The sequence below is a fragment of the Pristiophorus japonicus genome, chromosome 2, assembly GCF_044704955.1.
Source record: "Pristiophorus japonicus isolate sPriJap1 chromosome 2, sPriJap1.hap1, whole genome shotgun sequence".
NCBI classification, from domain to species: Eukaryota; Metazoa; Chordata; class Chondrichthyes; family Pristiophoridae; genus Pristiophorus; species Pristiophorus japonicus.
Window position 1 is genome coordinate 211,123,797 of NC_091978.1, and position 27,240 is coordinate 211,151,036.

General features: G+C 45.9%; 1 protein-coding gene across 4 annotated transcripts in view; it reads left to right on the forward strand.

The window, feature by feature from the left end:
- The window catches only part of tapt1b (transmembrane anterior posterior transformation 1b), a 253,864-nt gene that overhangs the window by 192,465 nt on the left and 34,159 nt on the right, over window positions 1-27,240 (forward strand). For all 4 annotated transcript variants that reach the window (XM_070870858.1, XM_070870861.1, XM_070870863.1 and 1 more), the window contains 2 exons: window positions 4,995-5,063; window positions 25,060-25,136. In XM_070870858.1, coding sequence (XP_070726959.1) covers window positions 4,995-5,063; window positions 25,060-25,136 — 146 coding nt within the window. The remainder of the gene's footprint in view (window positions 1-4,994; window positions 5,064-25,059; window positions 25,137-27,240) is intronic.

Genomic DNA, 27,240 nt, shown 5'->3' on the forward strand with positions numbered 1-27,240 from the left:
ATGGAGTCGCCCGAGCCAAGGCCGACAGAACCCTCCAAGGAGGGTGCTGCCCAGTCTCCAGCTGACCCTTCCAGGGTCAGAGCTGATCAAGGGCTTCCTACAAGGAAATCTATAGTTTCTCGCACAGGAAACACACAACAGCCTTCTAGACCCATGAGGCAGCCACAGGGGAGACACTGCAGCGTAGTAGCAGGATAGATTTGCGTAAGAGGAGTCATAAGGAAATGCACAGGGGTAAGAAATTATGTTGTTAGTTTTTTGCACCGTTTATTATGTATTAAATCTTTATTTTGTATTCCTATATCTGGGCAGATGTATCATTTGACGGTGGGAGGGGACTCATTGGGATGGCCATGGAAAAGCTAAGCTGAAGGGTCATGTGGGCATTAAATCATCTGAAACGAGCAGCATGAGACAGGTCTACACTTTCCTTGCAGGGTTGGGATAGCGATGCTGCCTCCTGGGTGGCTGGCGATGTGCATCCTACTCCTGCTCCTCCTTCGCATCCTCCTCATGCTGCGCCGCCTCCTGAGGTGCTACTGCTGGATCGACCTCCAATGGCTGGCCTCTCATGATTGCCAAGTTGAAACATGCAGCAGACGACAACAAAGATGGAGACCCATTCAGGCGAGGACTGCAACACTCCACCAGAGCAATCCAGGCAATGGAACTTCTGCTTGAGGATCCCGCTGCAGTGCTCAATTATGCACCTGGTGGCGGAATGAGCGTAGTTGTAAACATGTTCACCAGAAGTCCTGGGGTTGCGAAGGGGAGTCAGCAGCCAAGTGGACAGGGGATATCCCTTGTCCCCAAGCAGTCATCCACAATCCTGGTTTGGGCCCGAGAAGATGGTGGGCACACTGCTCTGGCATAGGATGAAGGCATCGTGGCTGCTGCCTGGATACTGGGCATCAACTGCCTTGATCCTGCGCTGGTGGTCGCGCACCAGCTGGACGGTGAGGGAGTGGAATCCCTTTCTGTTCATAAACATCTCAGCATGGGTTTGTGGCGCCCTCAGTCTGACGTACGGAACCCCACAATCCAGACAAATTCGGACTGCCACTCCATCTGGATGGAGTGATGGACGGAGAACTGAGAGATGTTCGATATATCTGCAGTTGCAGACTGGAAAGAGCCAGTTATGTAGAAGTTTAGAGTAATGGTTATTTTTGTTTCAACGCTCAGAGCTGTCCTCAGCCTTGTCTTAGGCTGCAGATCTGGCCGCAGGAGATTGCACAGCTCCCTCAGGACCTTCCTGAACCGGAGCCTTCACAGACATTGCTCATCTGAGCTACATGAAAGAAAACTGATGTCGGTACACCCTTGCACGGTAGGGCCTTCTTTCCCCAGATCTGTGCTAGGCCCCTCCACTGGCAGCTTGCTGATTGCCATTTCCCTCAACCTCTTGATACTCCTTAACCTCTGCAGGCTGAAGCTGGCAAGCATCTGGCTCCTCGCCCACTATCTGGTGCGGGCGGGTCAGCGTACCTGACCCTCCTCCTGACACCAGCTCCTTCCTGGCCAACCACTCTGTCTAGAGGTCTGCGGCTTTCTCCATGTTAGGCAGCCATCCGTGCTGCTTCCCTTGCCCGCTGTCTTTGGACCCGTTTCTGATGGCGCTGCCTTATCCTGCGTGCCTCCCTGGGACACACAATGTGGACAAGGTGTTCCCCTGCTAACATTGAGCCCATTGCATCTGCAGGCTCAACCCTCACTATGAGGCCTCTGTGGCGTAAAGATTGAGGCTTTCAGGCGACTAGTAATCACTGCCTATGTCAAAAGGGCGTATGATAAACTTTTCAAAAGTCTGCAAAAGTTTTAACAAGGCCATAACAGTTTTTGTAACTGCCAACAATTTTTTACAACTAAGCAAAATTTCAGTCGAAAAAAATCCCGATCCCACCATAATTCCTTTCTCCTCCGTTGGCGGTCTCGAGCAGCCCGGCACAGTGCTCTGACACAAAAAGCTGTCGGGAGCACCGTCGGGCAACAGGTTTTTTTAATGCTGAATATAGCTTCATGGGCAGAGCGGCAGCAGTGCGCGCTCTGATTGTGTCATTACAGCCACATGCACAATACCACGGCGGAAGTGGGGGGATCGGGGCGGAAGTGCGCACCGCTGTAAAAATTCCCGAGCTAAATTTCGCTGGCGCGGTGGCCATTGGGCTGGAAGTTGGCAGCCGCTCGACTCCGCCGCATGGCCGCCGTTTTCCAGCAGTAACCGGCCTTTTTGGGGGGCTGACTTCGGCCCCATAATCTGATCCTATGCTGGCTAGTTGGGTGCTGCAGAGAGACCAAGTAGATGACTATTGTCAAGTGATTACTAGCTTGTAATTTTATACAATGATTCAGATCACATCTAAAATCATGAGGAAAACTTGCACATTACAGTGCTCCTATACAGAAAATCCAAAAATCTAGTTCGGAGGATGTGTGTAAACCTTCATTTGCACATGTCAGTTTATTGCGAACTTCATCTATCACCTGATGGGTCAACTGCAACCATTCATGTTTCTGTTCCAGCCTCCTCCTACAGAGCAGCTTCAGTGGAAATATTTTGGAAGATGACAGACTCCAGCTGTATTCTTGTGTGTAGTTCTCAGGAATGTACACAAACACGTAAAACTTAACAACCATTATGCAATAGGAATGGCAGTGATATAATTTTCGATGTCTATTACAAACCATTAAACAGGAGAGATAAGCTAGAGGAGATCTGCTTTTCAGAGATAGATGTGAGAACAACAGGACAATCATTTTAGATGAGTTTAATTATCCAAGATAAAGATAATGCATGTGGTCACAATGGGGAATGCCTTTTAGAATGCATCCAGGACTGCAGTACATTTCTAGACCAACAAGGAAAGAAGCATTTCTTGATTCAGTTCTGGAAAATAAAGGGTGTGGATGAACACACGGACCTAGAGATTCAAATACATACTCGTTGAAAATGCGAATGCAGGTAGATAACTCCATTAAAGAGGCCAACAACATTTTGAATTTTGTAAATGGGGGCATAGAGTACAAGGGTAAAGAAATATTGGCCATGAAATTTCAACTTTCCCGGGTCCGTACGAAATTTGTACGGACCCGGGAAGGCATCGGAAAAGCCGGTTTTCGGTGCGCAATGCGCATACTCTGAAAATCGTCTTTTCCGATCTGTTAAGTTTCTGGCTTGACAGATCATCTGCAGGTCGGGAGCGAGGACATTTGAATGTGCAAATTTCCGATATTTACGCATACAAATGTCTTCAAAAATCTTGCACCTGAAAAAGCAGGCGCATAGCCTACTTGTACAGGCGCAAGTGTTTTAAAAAACACAAAAACATATAAAAATAAAGTTATGAAAACATATTTTATTAAGACATTAATAACTTTAATTTAAATGAATGTAATGTATATTTTCTATTTTTTAATCAGTGTTTTGGGTGTTTGCGGCTGTGTTTGGGGCTGTTTCTCAATCGATGTAATAGGTGTTTAGGACTTTACAGAACTCCTATTACTATGATACTTTACCTGATTGGCTGCCCAGAGCCATGTGACTCCAGCTCCAGGCCTGCGCACATTCCGACGTGCACGCACTGCAAATCGCAGTTAGGAGAGGCCTCAGCATTGAAAAGTCGAACGTGGGCAGCAGCTTAAGGTAGATGCGTAATTTTTTTCTAAAATGCCCGCAGGAAGGACAAAACGGAATTTCAGGGCCAACAAATTTTTACAAAACTGGGGAGGGAGCCGGGGCAGCAAAGGCTGAGACTTTCCTTCTCGGGTCCTGGTCCCACAATGGAAACTTAACACGTTGCTTTTCTGCCCGCTTCTGTCTTCAGAGTAGGTTTTCCTGAATGGGGTGGCCATGACAGGTGTCCCGCTTAGATCACGGTTTAAAGTCCTATTCCTCTCGTCTCTGCTTGAATTATTAACTCCGGTAGAACATTCCATAGCCTCCAACTCTCTGGGGTTTTATTTGAACTGTTGTAGATTTAAGAAGCCAAGCGTCAAGTCCTACATGACTAAAAGCATCCAAAGTCTTCCTTAGACCCCTAGCACCATACACAAGTTAAGGAAAGGTCATTTCCACCTAAATAACATAATGTATATAAAACTCAGGTTCATGATGTGCTATATAAAAAGAAAGGAACAAGGGCTGTGAAATGCCATGAAAACAGGAGTACAAATGTATGATGCCATAAAATAGTGGCTTGTATTTACAATTCCCCACAGATTTAAGTTCCCAATATGTGAAAGGATTAGAGGGATAAGCATAAATGAAAGCAAATTTCATATCTGCCACTCTTGTGTGCCTATTGGCTAGCAAAAGGCAGCACTTAAAGTGTGGCTTCTTGCATATACAACAGTTGCTTAGTGCACTGAATTACTGGTAGCTGCTGCTTTCTACATGCAATGCCCTGGTAAGATCAAGGGGCTCTCTATTAGGGAAGCAGCCATTATCTGTGCTCTCTTGATTTGAAGATATCTGTACAAGAGTAGTTATTATTTGAACTTGCTGTTAAAAAACAGATGGAATTTAGTTGTATTCTACTTTCCCATGTGCTCATTCCTGGCAAGTTGGTCCACCTTCTGGAGCCATTCCTATTGAACAGGTAATCCATATTTGTACTACAAAGTAGAATGTGGTAAATTGATTACTTCATGGTTAAACTAAGCAGTTTACAAGTTAAGATTACTAGGCATGTATATTTTTCACTTCCTGTCTCTGGATCTTTTAGCTTCAACTTCCTTATTTAGCTGTTTGGTTCTGTTGGTGAGCATATTATGCAGTCACATGTACATCAAAATATCATAAAATGACATAGCTCAAATATTTTTGTGGTTACTTGCTTCCCTAACCCATTCTACCTCGATAATGTATTTCTTAAGAATGGTTGCTGCACCTAAATGTAAGTGAATTTGTGCCCACGTACCAGTCAGGTGACTTATTTTTAAAAATATTTATTCTTTACTCAAGGCTATTTACTAGTGACCATTTTTCCTTACAGGCATATACAGATTATAGTGATACGGTTTCCCGAAGAATGGGATTTATACCGCTTCCACTAGCAGTTCTGGTAAGCTAAAATAGTTATAACACATTTGCTGTCTTAAAAATTTGAAATCTTTTTCACATTTCCACATTTTATAAGGTCATAATTACTGTTGTAAGTGGAATGGGTCCCTCCTTGGCTTTTGCTCACCATAACTCAGGTCAGAAATCCTGGTCACTACTGGAGTGTTTTAGCCATGACTGAGTTTTGGACATATTAATGCACATGACAGGATATGGATGGATACGTTTTAGACAAGTTAGAGTTTATGGTGAATGGATTATGGAAGGCCATTGAAGACAGCATTGGAGTACTTGAATCTAGAGGTGACAATATCTTGAATACCCATTTCAGCAGTGGAAGGACTGAGGTAGTGGCAGATGCAGACAATGTTGCAGTGATGGAAATAAGCGATCTTGGTAATGGATAGGATATGGGTTTTGAAGTTCATCTCTGCGTTGAATGGACATCAAGGTTTATCACAGTCTGGTTCAAACTGAGCAAGTGCTGAGAAGGGGGAATGTAGTCTGTGCAAGGAAGTGGAGTTTATGATAAGGGGCAAATATGATGGCTTTAGTCTTGATCAACTGAACAAGCTGTGACTCATCTGTAACTTGTTATCGTACAGGCTGTCTAACAGCAGCATGAAAATGATAGCTGGTTTGAGAGAGATGGTGGAGAGGTAAAGTTGAGTATTATAAGCATAAATATGGAAATTGACCCCTTGTCTGTGGATAATGTTACCACGGGGTAGTATGTAGATGAGGAAGAGGAGAGGCCCAATGATAGATCATTGGGGCACTCTGGAGGTGACAATTTGGGAGTGGGAAGAGAAACCATTGTTGGAGATGTACTGGGTAGGTGATGGGCAATGGAGGGAGGATGGCTTGGTCCACCGAATCAAATGTTGCAGCAAGTTTGAGATGGACAAGGTGTACTATCACACCACTGTCACAGCCGTATTGGTCAACATTGCTGACTTTGGCCAGTGCCATCTTGGGGAGAAGACTGGTAATCAGAGGCAGCTACAACAATAATATCAATATTTGACAAAGAAATCCATGAACTTTTTACATGGTATTGGAGGTTCGCATACAGGTGCAAGGGAAATGGGTTTCAGAGTTGGTTTGTCAGGGTGCTGAGTTGCTTTGCCTTCTAAGATGATTCTAGAATAATGGGTGATTTTGGCTAAAAAGAGCAAGGCATGGTAATATTTGATGTGTTCACACCAAATCTGTTTGATGAGTGTAACAGATGTGTGCTATGTATGCCCAAGTTTTCTGGTCTGTGACTTGAAGGAACAAGGATGGGGATTATCGCAGGGTGGGAGACGGTTAATGATTTAGAGGCAACAAGAATGTCGGGCAGAGGTGAGGGAACTGTTATGCAGATCCACATCAACAGAGATGCCTTGATAGGTAGATGGCCAGAGAAGAGTAAACACTGTTGAATGAATTAAAATGATCCTCTCCATCACAAAGGCCATCTACTTCCATCTCCGTAACATCGCCTATCCCCGCCCCTGCCTCAGCCCATCTGCTGCTGAAACCCTCAACCATGCTTTTGTTATCTCCAAACTCGACTATTCTAATAAAAAATAAAAACAGAAAATGGTGGAAATACTCAACAGGTCAGGCAACATCTGTGGAGAGAGAAACAGTTAATGTTTCAGGTCGGTGACCTTTCATCAGAACTGGAAAAAGTTAGAGATATAACAGGTTTTAAGCAAGTGCAGAGGCAGAGAAAGGGAGGAGAAGAGGAAAGAACAAAAGGAAAGGTGTGTGATAGGGTGGAAGGCAGGAGAGATTAAAAGACAAAAAGATGATGGTGCAAAATAAAAGGAGATGGTAATGGGACAAGTAAAGGAACAAAATATGTTTTTGTTAGAAGAGGTGTAAATGGGAAGAGCAGAATCATCAACAGCTGCCATCCGAAAAAATGAGGTTATGATTTGAAATTGTTACATATTAGGCTAGTTATATACAAACCAGATTTGGTTTTGAATCAGTGGGAATTATCTAGTGGAGTGCACCAAATTGACTATTCTAATGCTCTCCTGGCTGGCTTCCCATCTTCCACCTTTCATAAACTTGAGCTCATCCAGAGCTCTGCTGCCAATATCCTAACTTGCATCAATTCAGTTCACCTAAAACCTCTGTGCGTGCTGACCTACATTGTCTGCTGGTCCACCAATGCCTCGATTTTACAGTTCTCATCCTCATGTTCAAATCACTCCATGGCCTCGTCCCTCCGTATCTCTGTAACCTCCTCCAGTACTCCAACCTTCCAAGAACTCTGTGTTCCCCAACTCTAGCCTCTTGTGCAGCCTCCACTTCCTTCACCCCATCATTGGCAGCTCGCCCTTCATTTGTCTAGGCCTTAAGCTCTGAAATTCCCTCCCCACACCTCTCTGCTTCTCCACTTCTCTCTCCTTTTAGGATGCTCCTTAAACCTACCTCTTCGATCAAGCTTTTAGTCACCCGTCCAAATATCTCCTCCTTTGGCTTGATGTCAATTTTTATCTGATTATGCACCTGTAAAATGCCTTGGGACATTAAAGGCGCTATATAAATTCCAGTTGTTGAAATTTAACCTTGATCACACTTAGTAAGTAATCAAAACCTAAATTTGATTATACGTGAGAACTTCTGAAAACTCTGGGTTTGGTTGATTTATGGGTTGAAATACTATTTGTGTGCTGGTTTGGTACAGCAAACAATGGTCAAATTTAGAGACTTAAATTCAAGCTCATGTAACAGATTGAAGAGTCAGATTATGATGCTGCTGAATAGTAGGCTAGTTATATGCAAACCATTTTTGGTTTTGAATCAGTGGGAATTATGCAGTGGAGTCCATTAAATCAAATTGTACCATAGTGTGAGACCATCTCCATTAAGTAATAACTTACTGCTTCAGAGACTTGCCAGTTGTAATTTAACTGCAATCATTGGACCACCTGAAGTTATAAAATTAAATTTTGAACCTTTTTCAAATTCAGCTGCCATTTGGATGCAGGTGAGTGGAGCTCTGTGTATGCATCCTCTTTTTTTCCCCCCTGGTCAGAAAGCAATATAGATAAGTATATAATTTTCAAGTTAAGTACTTTAGTATGTGCTTTTTTTTTTGGTCAGCCGGTTGTCGATCAACAACAGTACCCTGGGGTACTGTGAACTTGCTTAGTTCAGGGATCAGATGACTGAACTATCTTGGGGGTTGCTTTGGTTCTGAACTTCCATCCCCAAGTGCATAACCTTGGACCCTCTACCAAGAAGGATAGTGACCTTGACTGTTGAACAACTGTAAGTGCAGGTTTGAGCCTTCGCTAGATGATCAGCAAATACTGGGAGCTCCTCACAAGTGAGCAGTACAACACATCATAATTTGCCATCCTCCTTCTAACCACCACATGAATACATATGAAACCTAATAGAATTGTGTTTCCACCAGTAAGAGCTGCAGATTTTGAACAACATCTGCTTACCTCTCTGCAACTCAGTCATAGTAGGTTGGGTATGAGAACATAACTGCATGTTCTCATACCTGACCTCCAGGTAATGTCTTCCAACAAGCTGTTGTTTCAAGTCCCCATTTCTTTATTGATTATATGATTGACATCTGCCTTCGGACCTACATGGGGCAGCTTGCGTGAAACCAACCATAATGTTCTAGATGTTCAAATTCAGTGCACATCACCAATTCATGAGGGCTTTGGTGAAGAGTTGTACTTTCTGTGAGACTGATTCGTCCTCCAGGGTACTCATTGAGAGATTACTGCAGGCCAATATTTTCTTCTTGCAACTACTTCCATTTTAAGTGAAAAATCCACCTCCTAGCTTCGTACTCGATCTTGTACATGGGCTGGAGGAAGCCCTTCTGTTACATTTCTAGGATATCTGAACAATGAAGGTAAAGTCTTGTGTGCACTAGGACTTGATGTCACTGAACATAGAAGAGAGACCAGTGCCATTTGTCACTGTTCAGCAAGATCCCGAAGGACTATTTCCCGTCCAAACTTGGCATCCACCAGGAACCCCTTGCAGTTACTTCCATTTTATGTGAAAAATCCACCTCCTAGCTTCGTTCTCGATCTTGTACATGGGCTGGAGGAAGCCCTTCTGTTATATTTCTAGGATATCTGAACTATGAAGGAAAAGGCAATAAGTCTTGTGTGCACTAGGACTTGATGTATAGGAATCAAAAATTGGGACAGGTGTTCTGTGTACAGATCTACTCAATCACACCTTCACCTCCATCTTTGATGCCCTTGACCCCAGTAAAAACATTCCTCTCTCCCACTCTGGTCGTTCCCTTTGGTACAACCCCCATCTTTGCTCCCTTAAGTCCAAGGGACGTAGACTTGAATGGTTATGGCGCACAACTGGTTTTGCCATTTATCTGGATGTAGCACATTAAGCACTATCAGGCCCTGCTCTCCTCTGCTAATCACTCAAGGATCGTCCTGGAATGCAAAGATAACTACCAGCTTTTCTCCACTACCCCTTAAACCCCTCTCTTCTGCCTGTTCCACCCTCATCAACAACAAGTGCGAGGAGCTCATGGACTACTTTGGAAGAATTGTCTTGCATGTTCAGTTCAGACAACATTCTGAAAGTTCAGTCTTCACAAATGAATAAAATGGGTTTGACTGAGACCACCCGTTGGCCCATACCTCTGCCGTATACCTCTCTTCCTCTATTCCACAAAACCAAGGTTCTTTCCTGCCCTAGCCCAGTACTTGAACCTCTCTAGTAGTTCTCCTTGAACCCCTTCAAGCTTACCTTCTCTATTCCCCTGAACTGCTGACCACCCAACTTCGCTTCCTGGCTCCCATGCTAGGTGATATTGCAAATGGTTCCATCTCCTCAGGTAGTGTCACGCTCCCTTTCAATTCTGTTATCATCCAGATTTTTTTTTGAAAAACACCCTTGATCCCCTCTGTCCTTGCAAAGTAAAGCCGCATCTCCAACCTCCCTTTCCTTTCCAAAGTCCTTGAACGTGTTGTCGCCATCCAAGTCTGTGCACATCTTTCCTCTCCAATCTGGTTTCTGTTCCTGCCACAGCACTGAAATGGTCCTCATCAAAGTCACAAATGACATCCTCTGTGACATTGACTGTTCTGAACTACCCCTACTCATTGTTCTCGACCTGTCTGCTGCCTTTGACACAGTTGACCACACCATGCTCCTCCAACGCCTCTCCTCTGTTGTCCAGCTGAGTGGGAGTCCCCTCGCCTGCTTCCACTCCATCCCCACACTATTACCTCTTGAGTCCCCCAAGATCTATCCTAGGCAGCCTCCTATTCCTCATGAACATGCTGCCCCTCGGCGATGTTATCTGAAGACACAACATCAGGATTCACGTGTATACTGTGATCCCCAGCCATAGCTCACCATCACTTCTCTCAAGCCCTCCACGGCCTCTATATTATCAGACTGTTTGTCTGACATTCAGTCCTGGATGAGCAGAAATTTCCTCCAGTTAAACATTCATAATTCCAATGCGTTGTCTTCAGCCCCTACAACAAACCTAGTTCCCTAGCCACCGATTTCACCCCCCTCAGGCTGAACCAGACCCATATCCTCTCCAATATCAAGTCCACCTCTGTAATATCGCCTGTCTCTGCATCACCTCAGCCCACCTGCTACTAAAACTCTCATCCGTGCTTCTGTTACCTCCACTATTACAATGCTGTTCTGGCTGGCCTTGCACCCTCCATCCTTCATAAACTTGAGCTCATCCAAGTCTCTGCTGCCTGTATTCTAGCTTGCACCAAGATCCGATCATTGGCTCCTGCCCCACCAACGCTTCAATTTTAAATTTCTCATCCTAGATTTCAAATTTTTCTATGAACTCACCCCTCCCTCAAGCCCATAACCCTCTAAGAACTCTGTTGCTCCAACTTCCTTTGCCCCACCATTGGGGCTGTACTTTCAGCCATCTAGTCCCGAAGGCCTGAAAGTCCCTCACCAAACCACTTTTCCTTTCCATATGTCCGTCTCTCCTCATTTAAGATGCTCCTTAAAACCAACCTCTTTGTCTAAGTGTTTGGTCACCTGTCCGAATGTCTCCTTCTTTGGCTCAGTGACGATTTTTGTCTTATTATGCTATGTGAAGCGCCTTGGAACATTTTACTACATTAAAGCTGTACTACAGATGCAAGTTGTTGTAACTTGCAGTCAGTACCTTCAAGAGTCCCTCTGGGGCTATGCAAAGTCATACCGCCACATTTGGGGGTACTGATCAACATTCTAATGGTCACCCATTATTCAAGATGATCATTAGAACCATTAAATCCCCAGCTGAGTTTGCAAATAATACATTATCACTTGGAGAAAGGAATGTTGCTGTATTTCCAAAGATGCCGGAAACGAGGCACTCCCAAATCCATCTCTTACAATCTCACCCAACACACCCATTGAAGAAGACATTGAATTGGATGGGTGACTATGGACAAACTTGCTTCACTCTTTTTGAGAAAGGCAAGTTCAGTGAGTCTGTCAAACATCCTTACACAGGTTTTGGAGCTGAAGTACACATCTGGATGAAGTCAAAAATTTGGCCATGTATTCCAATAGCTACCTGCTTCTTCATGAGTGTATGATGTGGAACTAGGATGAAAATTTTACAAACATGGATGAAAGCAATTTAAGTGGAATTCACTGAGCCTGGCGACCATCTGCGATCGCAAGTAAAATCACAATCTGTTCTACTCATTCCTTACGAGTGAAATCTAGCCTGTTACTCTCATCACTACGTGGCTCTCAGAACTTTCAATGTATATATATATGCTGTGGAACCAGAAAGATCCACTTTAACAGCCACTGATAGCAGCAAGATTCCCAGTTAGTTTTTGAGTTCATGTTGATTTCGCCCTTCATGTGGATAGATACCACAATTACATTTTGGAATACCAATGTTAGAAGTTCTTTTTAACAGGATTATATTTGCTAGCTTCAGCACAGCACTTGCAAGACAAGTTGGGGATTCGTGGCAATGTTCACAAAGAGCATTGCTGTTATTTCCCTCTCCCCAACCCACCTTGTGTTGATCAGCTTTTAGGAATTTGGCATGAATCCCATCTATGTCTGCTGTCCTATCATTTGCCAGTTAAAGCAATGCAGAGATCACTACCTTCCAAATTAGGGGAGAAGAGAATGATCTCTCTCTCTCTATCTCTATCTATCTTATATCTTTCGTTATACCTCTCCCCCTCTCTCTCGTTCTCCACTTTCTCTCACTTCCATACTTTTTCTCTCTCACTCTCTCCCCTTTCTCACTCTCCCCTTTCACTCCCTCTCTCCCATCCCTTTTTCTCGCCCCCTTCTCTCTCTCTCTCTACACTTCTCTCTCATCCCGTCTCTCTCCTTTCTCCCCTCTTGGCTCTCTCTTTCCCCCCCCCCCCCTCGTGGCTCTCTCTTCCCCCCCCTCTTGGCTCTCTCTTCCCCCCTCTTGGCTCTCTTTTCCCCCCCCCCCCCCCCCTCTTGGCTCTCTCTTTCTCTTCCCCCCCCCCTCTTGGCTCTCTCTTTCTCTTCCCCCCCCCCCTCTTGGCTCTCTCTTCCCCCCCCCCCTCTTGGCTCTCTCTTTCCCCCCCCCCCCCCTCTTGGCTCTCTCTTCTCCCCCCCCCCCCCCTCTTGGCTCTCTCTTCCCCCCCCCCCTCTTGGCTCTCTCTTTCCCCCCCCCCTCCCTCTTGGCTCTCTCTTCCCGCCCCCCCCTTGGCTCTCTCTTTCCCCCCCCCCCTTCTAGGCTCTCTCTTCCCCCCCCCCCCCCCTCTTGGCTCTCTCTTTCCCCCCCCCCCTCTTGGCTCTCTCTTCCCCCCCCTCTTGGCTCTCTCTTCCCCCCCTCTTGGCTCTCTCTTCCCCCCCCTCTTGGCTCTCTCTTCCCCCCCCCCCTCTTGGCTCTCTCTTTCCCCCCCCCCCCTCTTGGCTCTCTCTTCTCCCCCCCCCCCCCCTCTTGGCTCTCTCTTCCCCCCCCCCCCCTCTTGGCTCTCTCTTTCCCCCCCCCCCTCCCTCTTGGCTCTCTCTTCCCGCCCCCCCCTTGGCTCTCTCTTTTCCCCCCCCCCCCTTCTAGGCTCTCTCTTCCCCCCCCCCCCCTCTTGGCTCTCTCTTTCCCCCCCCCCCCTCTTGGCTCTCTCTTCCCCCCCCTCTTGGCTCTCTCTTCCCCCCCCCTCTTGGCTCTCTCTTCCCCCCCCCTCTTGGCTCTCTTTCCCCCCCCCCCCTCTTGGCTCTCTTTCCCCCCCCCCCCCCTCTTGGCTCTCTCTTCCCCCCCCTCTTGGCTCTCTCTTTCCCCCCCCCCTCTTGGCTCTCTCTTCCCCCCCTCTTGGCTCTCTCTTTCCCCCCCCCCCCCCACATGGCTCTCTCTTCTCCCACCCCCCCCCCCTTGGCTCTCTTTCCCCCCCCCTCTTGGCTCTCTTTCCCCCCCCCCCTCTTGGCTCTCTTTCCCCCCCCACTCTTGGCTCTCTCTTCCCCCCCCCCTCTTGGCTCTCTCTTCCCCCCCCTCTTGGCTCTCTCTTCCCCCCCCCCCCTCTTAGCTCTCTCTCCCCCCCCCCCTCCTCTTGGCTCTCTCTTTCCCCCCCCCCTTGGCTCTCTCTTTCCCCCCCCCCTTGGCTCTCTCTTCCCCCCCCCCCCTCTTGGCTCTCTCTTTCCCCCCCCCCTCTTGGCTCTCCCCCCCCCCCCCATCCTCTTGGCTCTCTCTTTCCCCCCCCCCCCCCCCCTCTTGGCTCTCTCTTTCCCCCCCCCCCCCCCCTCTTGGATCTCTCTTCCCCCCTCAGGATCTCTCTTCCCCTCTCCCTCTTGGATCTCTCTTTCCCCCCTCTTGGCGCTCTCTTCCCCCCTCTTGGATCTCTCTTGCCCCCCCTCTTGGATCTCTCTTCCCCTCACTTTCTCGATCTCTCTCCCCCTTGCGCCCTCTCCACCTTTTGCCTTCCGCCCTCTCTCTCTCTCTCTCTCTCTCTCTCTCTCTCTCTCTCTCTCTCTCTCTCTCTCTCTCTCTCTCTCTCTCTCTCTCTCTCTCTCTCCCCTTTCTCCATCTCTGTCCGTCTCTCCCTTTTCTCTTTTGCCCCCCTTTCTCTCTTACTCCCATCTCTCCCTGAATCCTTTCTCACTCTCCCTCTCCCAATCAAGGACTGGCACCATGTGAAACAAAGAATCTCTTTCACAAAGGTTAGCATCAGTAAGATTCAATCTTATCAAAAGCCCAACAGTCATCACCCCAATCTTTTTCCAACATTAGTGTGTGGACTTGTAAATTGCACTAAAATCTTTCACGATCAAGCATCTCAGATGATCTAATTTCCTGTACATCACTACCAGCCATAATTAGGTATGGGCAAATCCCACAGGGAATGTTAGATCAGGCAGGATTTGGGCACCAAAGTGGGTGGAGGTGGATGAACAAATAAACCTAAGGGTTCAAATATCTAATTCTTTAAAAGTACAGATATAGAAAGATGAAGGCATAAAAAGACCAATAATACCATTGAGATAAGAGTTTAGAGAATAAAAGAAAAGACCTAATAAATTTGTACAAGACAAAAGCCAGGGCGCAGTTAAGAATACTGTGTGCAATTCTGCGTGTCCAATTCTGGAAAGGAAATGAAAACAATGGAGAGCGTACAACATAGATTCACCAGGATGATGCTGGGGATGTGAAACTCGAAATGCAGAGAGACTTACGATACTGGGACTATTTCCATTGGAGTAATGGGGCTGAATAAAGATTCAGTAGAGGCTTTTTTGAAATGATGGAGCTTTTTGATGGGGTATAGTTATTCCATCCTCTGGTTGAGAGGTGTCAAGCAATTTAAAATTGTCACTGACAGTGAGGAGAGAGATTAGAGAAGTATAGAATGCTTTGCCCCAGGAAGTGGCTGAGGCCAGAATCATTGTATCTTTTAAGGGAGAATTGGATAAATATTTGTAACAGGAAGATGTAGGGAAATTGAGAAGAGAGCAGGTCAGTTAGAATCATTTTGGATTGCTCTAAAAGAGCTGCAGTAGACCTGATGGGCTAAATGGCCTCTTTTTGTGCTATAAACTTGTATGGTTCTAATTATTGGCTCTGAATTTGTGGTCGGAGGCTTCCCGCAGGGAAATGCCTCCAATTCACAAATAAAATGCCTGCATACCAGCTGGTCCAAGAGGTACAGAGATTTCCGTTCCTGGGCCTCTCCGGGTACCCATGAGTAGAGGCCCTGGGATCACGTGGGCCAGCCCAACCAATGAAAGAAGAGAATCCCCATTCATGCTTATGGGGATTCCTTAAGTACAGAATCCCCAAAAGCATGAATGGGAAAACCCTAAAAAATACATCTACACATCAAATAAATTTTTACAAATTACATATTTAGAATTAATTAAAATGCCATTTAATTAAATATTTAAAATAAAAATTTGATTTTTTGAAAAATAAATGGTGTTTGAAAGGGGCTAAAATTACCTTTATTGTACAGATTTTTAATGTATTAATGATTGGAAAAAAAATTATTTTTTTGTTTTTTAAACTCTTACACTGGTAAAAGCAGGCCTTACTCCTGCTTTTACCAGGCGTAAGAATTTCACTGTCAGTCATTGGGTAAATACCCAACTCTCCGCCCACGGATGCCCTTTTCCTGGGCATGTGTTGGATCTTTCAAGAAAATTCTTGACCAATCTCAAGTTCTTGGTTTTTGCGCATGCGCTTTGCGCCCGGAAACCCAGAACCTGCGCAGCCCTTACGGGCACGTGCACACCTCATACGTGCTCGTAGGGGCCGCCAATTACAGGCCACTGTATTTGCTTTGGATTATGTCGTTTAGTTGGCTTTCTGGAGGACAAAGCTGTCTTATCCAATACTGTGGCTGTTTGATTTGATACCATTGCCGAGAATAATTTAATGTTAAATCCTAGAATGATAACTTATTTTTAACAGCAAGTGACCCAAGCTTGCAACACAAGCAATGTAAGTCTATGCTGTATGTTTAGCTGCAACTGTTTTTGTCATATTACTCCAGAACCCATCTGATAGACTGTTTTTAATATAGCGACTAAGAAATTTTAGTTAATGTGAAAAACAATTATTTAAACAAAGATAAATGAAGGACATGCAGGACCTTCCTTTTATTGAAACACAGCATCATAGAGAAATTAATGTAGTCACATGCGCATATTTATGAAAGATAGTACAACAGATACAGGCAACTACAGACCCATTAGTCTTATTTCAATTCTGTGTAAAATAATGGAAATGATTATCAGGAGGAAATCTGAAGATTATCCCTCCAGTGTCAATCTAGTAAAGAGCAATCAACTTATCTTTAAAAGGTGAAGATCCAGCTTGACAAGCCTTCTAGACTTTGAAAAACCCAAGTGGACTGTGGGAACTCTATGATGTGCAATACTTAAAGCTAACAGAAGATTTTTGACAAAGCTCTGCGTGAAAGGCTGGTTAAGCTAAAAGCTTTAAGGATTCAAGGTTAATCTTCGGACTGGATAAGAAATTGGCTGAAGGGTAGATAACAGGGTAGATGAGTTATGGCAGAGTAGGGGACAAATCCTGAGTGGGGTGCACAGATTCTAGTTTACATCAGTGACTTAAATGCAGAAGCTCAATTCAATTAGTCAAATTTGCAACTGATACCAAAACTAGGAAAGACAGTGGAATTGAAGGAGTTAGCTCAGAATTGCATGGGAAGGAAAATGAGGGACACACATGTTCCAAAACAACAGAATACAAGTCCAAGGACAAACAGTACAAAAAAGAGCTTGAAAGAATTTGCATTTATATAGCGTCTTTCACAACATCAGGACCTTCCAATGTGCTTTACATCCAATTAAGTACTTTTGAAGTGCAGTAAGTGTTGTAATGTAGGAAATACAGCAACCAAAATTGCGCAAAGCATAGCCCCACACACAGCTGTGAAATAAAAGACTAGATCATCTGTTTTTTTCTGTTAGTTGAGGATAAAGGTTGGCTGGGACAATGAGAGAACTCCTTGGCCCTTCTTTAAATAGTGCGTTGGGCTCTTATGGAGACAGTGCAGAATAGACCCTTGAGGCTGATCCCTAGCATCCGAGATGTTATGACAAATGTTTGGATAACTGGGCTTTTTGCCTAGAAAGGAGGCATTTAGAGCTGATCTTGTGTAGATATACAAGGTAGTTAAGGGAATGGAAAAAATAAATCGATATATTACATGAAATTAAATTGTGAGAGAAAGCCAAGGGAACGCAAGTTCAAACCAAAAACTGAGATTGGGATGTTTTTCTTCACGCAAAGAAAGTGGAACTCAACCTTGTAATTATTTAAGAAACAATTAGATGTTGAAGTGGGGGTGGGGCGCAGGGGTTGTAGAGTTTTTTCATAGGACCATCGAAGTTCACAGCACGTCAGTGCAGCAATCCAAAATGAATCCTACTATATTGCTCTCTCCCCATAGCTTTGTATCTTCCCCAGCTTCAAATATTTATCCAATTTTTCTTCAAAAGGTGCAATCAATTCGATCTCGACCATCCCTGTGACAAAGAATTCCATGTTCTGTGCAAAGAAATTTATCCTAGCTCCTCCCCTTTTAATAATTTCAAATTGATGAGTCCTCATCACTGACTCCCCAACCAGAGGAAATTGTCATCACCTATTCACTTCAATAAATCTCTTCATAATTTTAAAAAACACTTATTAAATCGTCTCTGTTGCATTGGAAACGACCCAGTATCTCCGGTTCCTCCTTTGTAAGTACAGTTTCCCATCTTTGGCAACTTCATAGCGAATCAACAACTGAATCATTTCTATGACTTTAGTGTTCTTTTATGGGGCATCTAAAAGTGCACACAGTACTCTAACTGTAGCCTGAATGGATGAATTAAGATGGGCCATCCTCATCTGTAATTAACTTGTGCTGTGTGGTGGTTCACTTTAGATTATGTTTCTCAAGTGTGTGGATGTAGCAGAAGGATAGGCCCAGAGTTGGGTTTATGATTGTCTTCTGACATTGGGTGTCATTCAGTCTCCTGAAAAGTATTAATCTTGTACAATACATATCCAGATAGTTTAAGTTATATTTTTGAAATAGGTTGTCAGGACAGCTTGCTGAAGACAGGATCCTGGCTGATTTATGAAATCACCAGATGGGGAACTGAGTGGGGTTACATACTTGCCTTTCGACTATGGGCCCAGCACCAAATCCAGCTCAGACTGATAGGAATGTATCCTCAGTCTACTCACTGAAATTAATTTGTCCAATCTCAATCCAGTTTCTGGTGCGAACAGGATACACTGCTAAACTTTAATTTGGCGCCAATAGGCAATCTCACTTGGCTGCTACAGGTAGGGTTCCTAACCTTCCCGGAATGGCCATGAGTTTCCTAGAATTGGGGGCTCCTCCCTCAAGTGCTGCCTCCATTTCAGCGATTAAAATTTCCCGCCACAGTGTGCCCCCCCCGGCTTAGTGACATAATGGCTGCTGATGGAGAAGCCTCCAGCTCGGCGACACCATCCGCAGAGAGCCACGGCTGCATGGAAGAGGCTGGAGAGTCGAGAATCGGAGGACTTGCGAATTGATTCTCAGCTTTCGGAGGGGCTCAGAAATCGGAGGTGGTGGAGGTTGGGGAAGGTCTCTGAAATAGGGGGGATTCTTGATTTCCCCTCTTTCCCACCCTCAGCTTTTCCAGTTTCTCCTCTTCCCAGGTTCCCCCTTTTCCCCGTTCACGGGTGACCTCCTGGTTCTTGGAACTTGACGTACAACAGCTGCTGGTGCGAAACCACCAACTAACTGCAGGGGACCCAACCTTTATAAGATAAATGCAATAACATTTGTAGATGTCATTTGAGCATTTGTAACATGATCAAATGTCATGTGATCTGGTGTCACATGTTCAGGCATCATCTGGTCAGAATGTCACATGATCAAACCTCCAAGAATGCCTCCAACCCAGAGTTGGCAACCCTAACTGCAGAATAACTTGTGTGAGAAATGGAAAAAAAGTCACACTGGCACAGGAGTTGGCACTGAGGAATGCTATTTTGTAGAGAGATAGTATTTTGTAGAGAGATAGCTTTCTGTAGCATGTTCTTTATTTGTCCCTGGGAGTGTTTGATATTGACACTGGTCACTGGAAAGAGGAAATATTCCATTCTCTAGCACCAATTCATCACGTAGGCAAAAGGTTATGTTACTGCACTAGTAATCCAGAGGTTATGTTGCAGCACTAGAAATCCAGAGGTTATGTAACAGCACTAGTAATCCAGAGGCCTGGACTAATGATCAAGCGACATGAGTTCAAATCCCACCACGGCAGCTGGGGAATTTAAATTAAGTTAATCAAACACATCTGGAATTAAAAAGCTAATATCGGTAATGGTGACCGTGAAACTAACAGATTACCATACAAACCCATCTGGTTCACTATATGTCCTTTAGGAAAGGAAATGTGGGCTACATGTGACTTCAGACCCACAACAACTGCCCTCTGAAATGGCCTAGCAAGCCACTCCGTGGTATTCAAAAAGGTGGCTCACCACCACAAAATGTCTAGAACATGAACTCCTCATTACCAACACCCTGTTCCACCAGAGGGACAAATACAAGGCATCGTGGCAACACTCTCGCTCCAAATACTGGCACCTGCTTGACTATGTCATCGTCCGAGCCAGGGATCGCAAGGATGTGCGCATCACCCGTGCTATGACAGGAGCTGACGACTGCTGGACGGACCACCACCTAATCCGATCCATCATCGACATTAACATTGCCCCAAAGCAAAGGGGACAGCAGAAGCAGTTCCGCAAAAAAGTTAAAGCCAGGGCACTTAGAGACCCAGCTCGGAGAGCCCTATACAGCTAGCGCCTCGCAGCCAATCTGGCGTGCCTTGATGACCCTGAGATGTTGAATCCCCATAGCGCTTGGTCTGCCCTCCAGGCCTCTATAACCAGTGCCTGTGAAGAGACACTTGGTCACTCAACCAGAAAACATCAGGCCTTTTTTGATGAAAATGATCAGGAGATCGAAGAACTAATAGATTGCAAGCGCAAAGCATTTCTGAGCCTCAAGCAATAGCCCAACTCGGGAACTGCAAAACAACATTACAGACGGCTCAAGGCTCAGGTCCAACAAAAAACTTGAGACCTAAAGAACAGGTGGTGGATGGAGAAAGCACAGGAGATACAACAACTGGCCAACAGCCACGATATGCGAGGATTCTTCACTGCAGTCAAGGCCACCTATGGTCCAAACTCCCAAGGCCCACTCCTGACCAAGAACGGGGAAACACTCATCAAGGACACCGGGGTTATCAGGGCCCGATGGAAGGAGCACTTTGAAGATCTTCTCAATCAAGACCCTGTCTTTGACTCGAGTGTTCTCGATTCCATCCCGCAGCATGCCACCTGCCACTAACTCAGTGAAATTCCAACGTTGCACGAGGTTGGCAAAGCCATAAAATAGTTTAAGAATAACAAGGCTATGGATGCGGATGGAATCCCTGTTGACGCGCTAAAATATGGCGGAGAGGCGTTGTTAGCGTGGATACATGACCTCATCTCTCTCATCTGGAGGGAGTAGAGCATGTCGGGAGATCTCAGAGATGCAGTGATTGTGACCATTTTTAAAAGGGGGGGACAAGTCCGACTGTGGCAACTACAGAGGAATCTCCTAGCTTTCAGCCACTGGGAAAGTTGTCGTTCGAGTTCTCCTCAATCGTCTTCTCTCTGTGGCCGAGGAGCTCCTCCCGGAATCACAATGCGGATTTTGTCCCCTACGGGGCACAACAGACATGATCTTTGCAGCGCGCGTTTGCGGGAAAAATGCAGGGAGCAGCGCCAGCCCTTATACGTGGCCTTTTTCGATCTTACAAAGGCCTTTGACACTGTCAACCGTGAGAGTCAATGGAGCGTCCTCCGTTTCAGATGCCCCAAAAGTTTGTCAATATCCTTCGCCTGCTTCACGATGACATGCAGGCCGTGATCCTTACCAATGGATCCATTACAGACCCAATTCACATCTGGACCGGGGTCAAACAAGGCTGCGTTATCGCTCCAATCCTCTTCTCAATCTTCCTCGCCGCCATACTCCATCTCACAATCCACAGTGGAATTAAACTACAGAACCAGTGGGAAGCTGTTTAACCTACGCCACCTCCAGGCCAGGTCCAAGATCAGCCCAACCTCTGTGATTGAGCTGCAGTATGCGGACGATGCCTGCGTCTGTGCACATTCAGAGGCTGAGCTCCAGGATATAGTCAGTGTATTCACTGAGGCATATGAAACGATGGGCCTTATGCTTAACATCCGTAAGACAAAGATCCTTCACCAGCCTGTCATCGCACAGCACTGCCTTCCAATCATCAAGATCCACGGCCCTGGACAACGTGGACCATTTCCCTTATCTCTGGAGCCTCTTATCAACAAAGGTAGACATTGATGCGTAGACTCAGCATCGCCTCCAGTCTGCCAGCGCAGCCTTCGGCCACCTGCGGCAAAGAGTGTTTGAAGACCAGGCCCTCAAATCTACCACCAAACTCATGGTCTACAGGGCTGTAGTAATACCCGCCCTCCTGTATGGGTCTGAGGCATGGACGATGTATAGAAGGCACCTCAAGTCGCTGGAGATATATCACCAACGATGTCTCCGCAAGATCCTGCAAATCTCCTGGGAGGACATGCACACCAATGTCAGTGTCCTTGACCAGGCTAACATCCCCAGTATTGAAGCACTGACCACACTCGATCATCTTCGCTGGGCAGGCCACATAGTAAGCATGCCAGATACGAGACTCCCTAAGCAAATGCTTTATGTGGAGCTTCTTCATGGTAAACGAGCCAAAGGAAGACAGCGGAAATGTTATAAGGACACCCTCAAAGTCTCCCTGGTAAAATGCGACATCACCACTGACACCTGGGAGACCGTGGCCGAAGACCGCCCGAGGTGGAGAAAGTCCATCAGGGTGGGCGTTGAACTCTGAGTCTCGACGCAAGGAGCATGAAGAGGCCAGGCGCAGGCAGCGGAAGGAGCGCGCGGCAAACCAGCCTCACCCACCCCTTCCCCTGACGAATGTCTGTCCCACCTGTAACAGGGTCTGTGGATCTCGTATCTGACTGTTCAGCCATCAGAGAACTCACTTTGGGAGTGGAAGCAAGTCTTCCTCGATTCTGAGGGACTGATGTGTCTCGAGGGTAATTTGAGATGGGCAATAAATGCTGGCTTTGCCGGTGATGTTCACATCCCATGAATGAATAAAAATAACCTTAAGTGCAAAAATAAAATGAAAAAAATAACAAGATCCTATAAACCTTGTGAGCATCTTCATTTCAGATGGATTTTTTCCCTTTTTGCTCAGACCTGCAATTTATGAGTGTGCTTATTTGCAACACTAAAAGCTCTGATTGGTCTCCTTTGATGACAAGTCCTGATTGCTGATTGGTTCCCTTGGAGGACAAGACACACCCTGCAGTTTCTCTGGAATGTGTAATTCGATCCTACCGGCCTACATAATCAGTTACTTTGTAAAGGGTAACTCGAGCTATTCTGATTGTCTACACCAGACCGAACAGAGCTCACTTGGAATAGACAGGGCTCACTCTCTCGGGTTAAGACCTTCTCCCACCCGCAGACAAGTTCCTGCCTCTACCACCCAAGTTCCTGATCTCCTTTCCCCCCCCCCCCCCACTCCCGCCCTCCAAAATTCCTGACCTACTCTCCACCTCACCCCTCATCCCACCCAAGTTCCTGACCTCCGCCCACCCCCCCACCGCACACACAAGTGTTCCTGATCTTCTCGCCCCTCCCAAGTTCCTGACCTTCTCCCTCCCACCCCGGCTTCCTGACCACTTTCCCCCTGCCCAAATTCCTTGACACCTTCCCTCTGCCCAAGTTCCTGACCACCTTCCCCCTGCCCAAATTCCTTGACACCTTCCCTCTGCCCAAGTTCCTGACAACCTCCCCCCCCGCATCCCCCCGCATTGTGTGCGGGTCACACAGCGTTAACAGATTTATTGGGTATGAGGTGAATAGTGACAGTGTCTTGACTTCAGAATTTCGTCCAGTCCAATAATGTCACTTGCCACACACGTGCCGAGCTTTCTGAGAAATCATCTAGCTCAAGCGGGAGGAGGAGGAGAACGTGGTTTGGGTGTAAAGGAGAGGGGGTGGAGTTGGAAGAAAGTGATCCACCTTACCATCTGGATCACGTTCTCGCTCTCGTTCTCTCCCCCTCACCCTTTAGTCCTGGATCAGGTTGCTCTCTGTATTCTTCCCCCCCGCCATGAGTTCCTGACCTCTCTTTCTCCCCCCCCCCACCTCGATCCGCTCTCACTCATTCTCTCTCTCTCCTCCTCACTACCTCCCCTCCTTTCTCTACTTCCCTCTCTCTCTCCCCTCCTCTCTCATTCTCTCCCCTGATTCCCTCTTCCGCCCCCCCCCCATCAAGTCTCCCTCTCTCCCTCACACTCCCTCCCCATCTCTCTCAGATTCCCTCTCACCTTCACTCCCTCCCCATCTCGCTCCAATTCTCTCTCTCTCTCCCCCTCACTCCCTCCCCTCCTCTCTCTCCAATTCCCTCTCTCTCTCCCTCTCCGATTCCATCTCTCACTCCCTCCCCTCCTCTCTCTGATTACCTCACTCCCTTCCTCTCCCCTTCCGATTCCCCCTCTTCACCCTGCCCTCTGTCAGATTCCCTCTCTTTCCCCTTTTCCTCCGCCCCCCCGGTTAGCACGGATCTAGTGAAGGGCCTTTTTTCACGAAGCTGAGCAAAATGTGGCCCACGCTGCACTGCAGATGTAACTGTGGGGAACTACGCATGCGCTGTCTCGGTGACGGCGCGCATGTGCATAAGGGGCGGGGCCAAACACGCATGCACAGAAGGACACAAAATTTATTGAAGAGTTTGAGTTTTTTTGTCTTCATTTATTGATTGGCTGATGTACACACAGGGATAATACTGATTGTGTTAGTTGTCTCTGTGAGGTACGTGAATACAAATTCCACTTGGGTAGATCCAAGGTCAGTTAATATGTGCTTATGATTTGGTTTCTGCTAAACAGAGGAGTTTAATGTGCTCATAGCGACTGAATTCAGACTCGTAGGTGTCGTGTTATTGAATAGTATCTTTGAATAACTATGATGCCTGACAGTTAACACTTTTTTGAGCCATTTGTCAGAATACTGCCAGTCAATCTGTACAATTAAAAGTGCCAGTTTATTATTAATGTTTCTTCTGACATGTCTTTTTGAAGGATATAGAAACAGGGCAGTCAAATCCTCTGACACATAGATTCAAGTCTCCTGGGGTATTGGATTTGATTGCAAGTTTGTAAAGTACTGCAGATACATTTTGCCCTGAGTGCTGTTGATTTATCTGTTCAGTGAATAAACTCTCTGTTGGTTTATAGCCTGAGTTTCGGTTTGATAGTAAATATTTGAGCTGCCTGTCAAAGAGAGGGGCAAATTACGTGGAGGCACATGGTGGCAGAAGTTCCCTATTCCATTTGTTTCGATACTGTACCGATAAAGACACACTGCAGTCTGTGTGGGACATCGTGTCTTCTTACAGGAATGGTTGATAATGTTGAAGCAGTATAGAATATCTAGTTTAAACCCCCCCAAAAAATAACCAAGTAAGGGATTGCTCATCAGCTTTATTTAAGTATAACATTTTGAAGTTTATTCAGTTATTTCTTATTCGTTTGTCACTGTTACTCTCTCTTTCTTGTCATTGTGTTTAAACAAAATACATTGTATCAATGCTTAACTCTTGATTGTTCCTAGAATATTCAGCCAGCTTACACAAATATTTCTTTCCATATATTCAATCATTTATTATTCTTTATTGGAACCCTAGGTGTGATCTTAAAACTTATCATAACAGCTTTCCCATGACAAATCAGGCTTAATGGCTAACTAAGTTCAGAAGTAATTCTTTACAATAATCATTCAAGATTAGTTAAATAGGTACATCAATAATTGTGGTCACTTGTGTAAATTTAAAATTTGTCTCCATTATTTGAGGATTGCTATTGAATTATTGTTTATTACTCCTTTCTTTTTCATGTGTAGCTATCCCGAGTTATTGCAAGCTCTACAAAAATTCAGGGAGCCTTGGCTATTGTCAGCCTATTGGTGTTTTACTTCGGGTAAGAAACTTAAGTTGAAATGAAAATATTCACTGTTTTTAGGTGGGGGGGGGGTGGTATTTTGATTGCTAATATGATCTTCAGAGAATTGTGTTGTGTATTTTTTGAAGGGTCTCAGTAGCTTTAAAGGCAAGCTTAATGCATTTTTTGTAAAGCAGCAGACCTTCTCATTCTAACTGAATATATAACTGTAAAAACATAATTCTGGGGAGAGGATAACAGAGCATTGTTTTTCACTCCTGATGCATAGAATCCCTGCCTGAAGCATAGTTTCATATCTTTTTTTATTTCAAAATATACTTTATTCATATAAAAATTTGTACAGTACATTCACAAGCAGTTCAGTCCATTTAGCTGCGGTCAACAATCCCGTACACTACATTTGGGTGCTGACGGCAGTTCCGTTCGATACATTTCCTTGCTTTTCATTTCAAGTACAATTCGGTACAATACGGGATACATTGTAGTACATTCATCAAATTACATTACATGTGTCACTATACAGTACACGGAATGGGTGACGGTACATTTACATTTTTCCTTTCCAACGTGCATCACGAAACAGATCTTGCATTGTACATGGCACTACATAGGTGTTTACAGATCATGGTGCTCCATGTACACAAAAAAGAAGTTACAAGTACGGCCAGAGGGGAGTTTTGTACTGATTCCTACCCCCGGGTTTACCGTGGCAGAAGGGCTTTAAACTGTGGCCCTTCCCCACCGTGCCTTTGCGGCGACTGCACCAATTTTAAGTGCGTCCCTCAGCACGTACTCCTGGATCTTGGATTGCGCCAGTCTGCAACACGCAGACATGGACATCTCCTTGCTCTGGAAGACCAGCAAGTTTCGGCAAGACCAAAGAGCGTCTTTGACCGAGTTGATGGCCCTCCAGCAGCAGGTGATGTCTGTCTCGGTGTGTGTCCCTGGGAACAGCCCGTAGAGCACAGAGTCCTGTGTTACGGAGCTGCTTGGGATGAACCTCGACAGCAACTACTGCATCTCTTTCCAAACCTGCCTTGCGAAGGCGCAATCCTGAAGGAGATGGGTGACAGCCTCGTCCGCCCCGCAGCCGACTCGGGAGCGCCGTGCCGTGCTGCTGAGACGTCGGCTGTGCATGAACGCTCTGACGGGTAAGGCCCTCCTCACCGCCAACCAAGCTATATCTTGGTGCTTGTGTGACAGCTCTGGCGATGAGACGTTCTGCCGAACGAGTTCGACAGTCTGCTCAGAGAACCACCCGACAGGGTCCACCCTCTCCTTTCGTAGGGCGTCCAGGACCTTAGCATAGCCTGAAGCATAGTTTCATATCAGACTTGTTATGTGCCAGACAGGCATAGCCGAGTCATTGTGTTTTGATGCTGGTTTCTTTACTAGTGTAATGTGAAAGAACTCCTTTATGTATATGGCCTGTACATGACTTCTTAATAGCTACTTCTAAATCAGTGTTGTCCAGTAGAAATTGCCGATTATGCTCCGGTATATAAAGTGGTTTTGTTTTGCAGCAATGCTACATTCATAATATAAATGCAGCCTGTTTCATACTTAGGCAACACGATATAGCAAATAGGGTTCCCAACCCACTCGAAATGACCGGTAGTCTACCGGAATCAGAGGATCCTATCCCGAGCGCTGTCTCCAGCAGCCCAGGAGATAAGCCATTTAAATTTGCTGTCCCAGTGTGCCCACAATCACAACAGGCACTTATATGAGGTATTGTAAATAATTGATGATTGCTGGCCTGGCGTTAATTTTAAACAGAATAATTTCCCACCCTTTTCCATTGAGCTCATCAGCGCTGTCACCCACAGAGAGCTGTGACCGACCAGGGGCTCTGAAACCAGGGGGAGTAGGAGGAGGAGAGACTGGGAGGAGAGAGTCAAATCAGGATTGGGGAGTTTGGAATGAGGGAGCGGGGAGGGTGGAAATGTCTATCAAATGGGGGTTTCTGAAATCGGGGGCTCGACGTGGGGGCGGGCGGGGGGAGATGGAGATTGGGGAATAGGGTAGGAGCGGCACTGAGTGGAGCAACCAGTAAAAGGGGCAGTGAAACCTGAGGACCTTACTGTGGGTAAATAGTGAAAGATTATTTTCACTGGTAGCT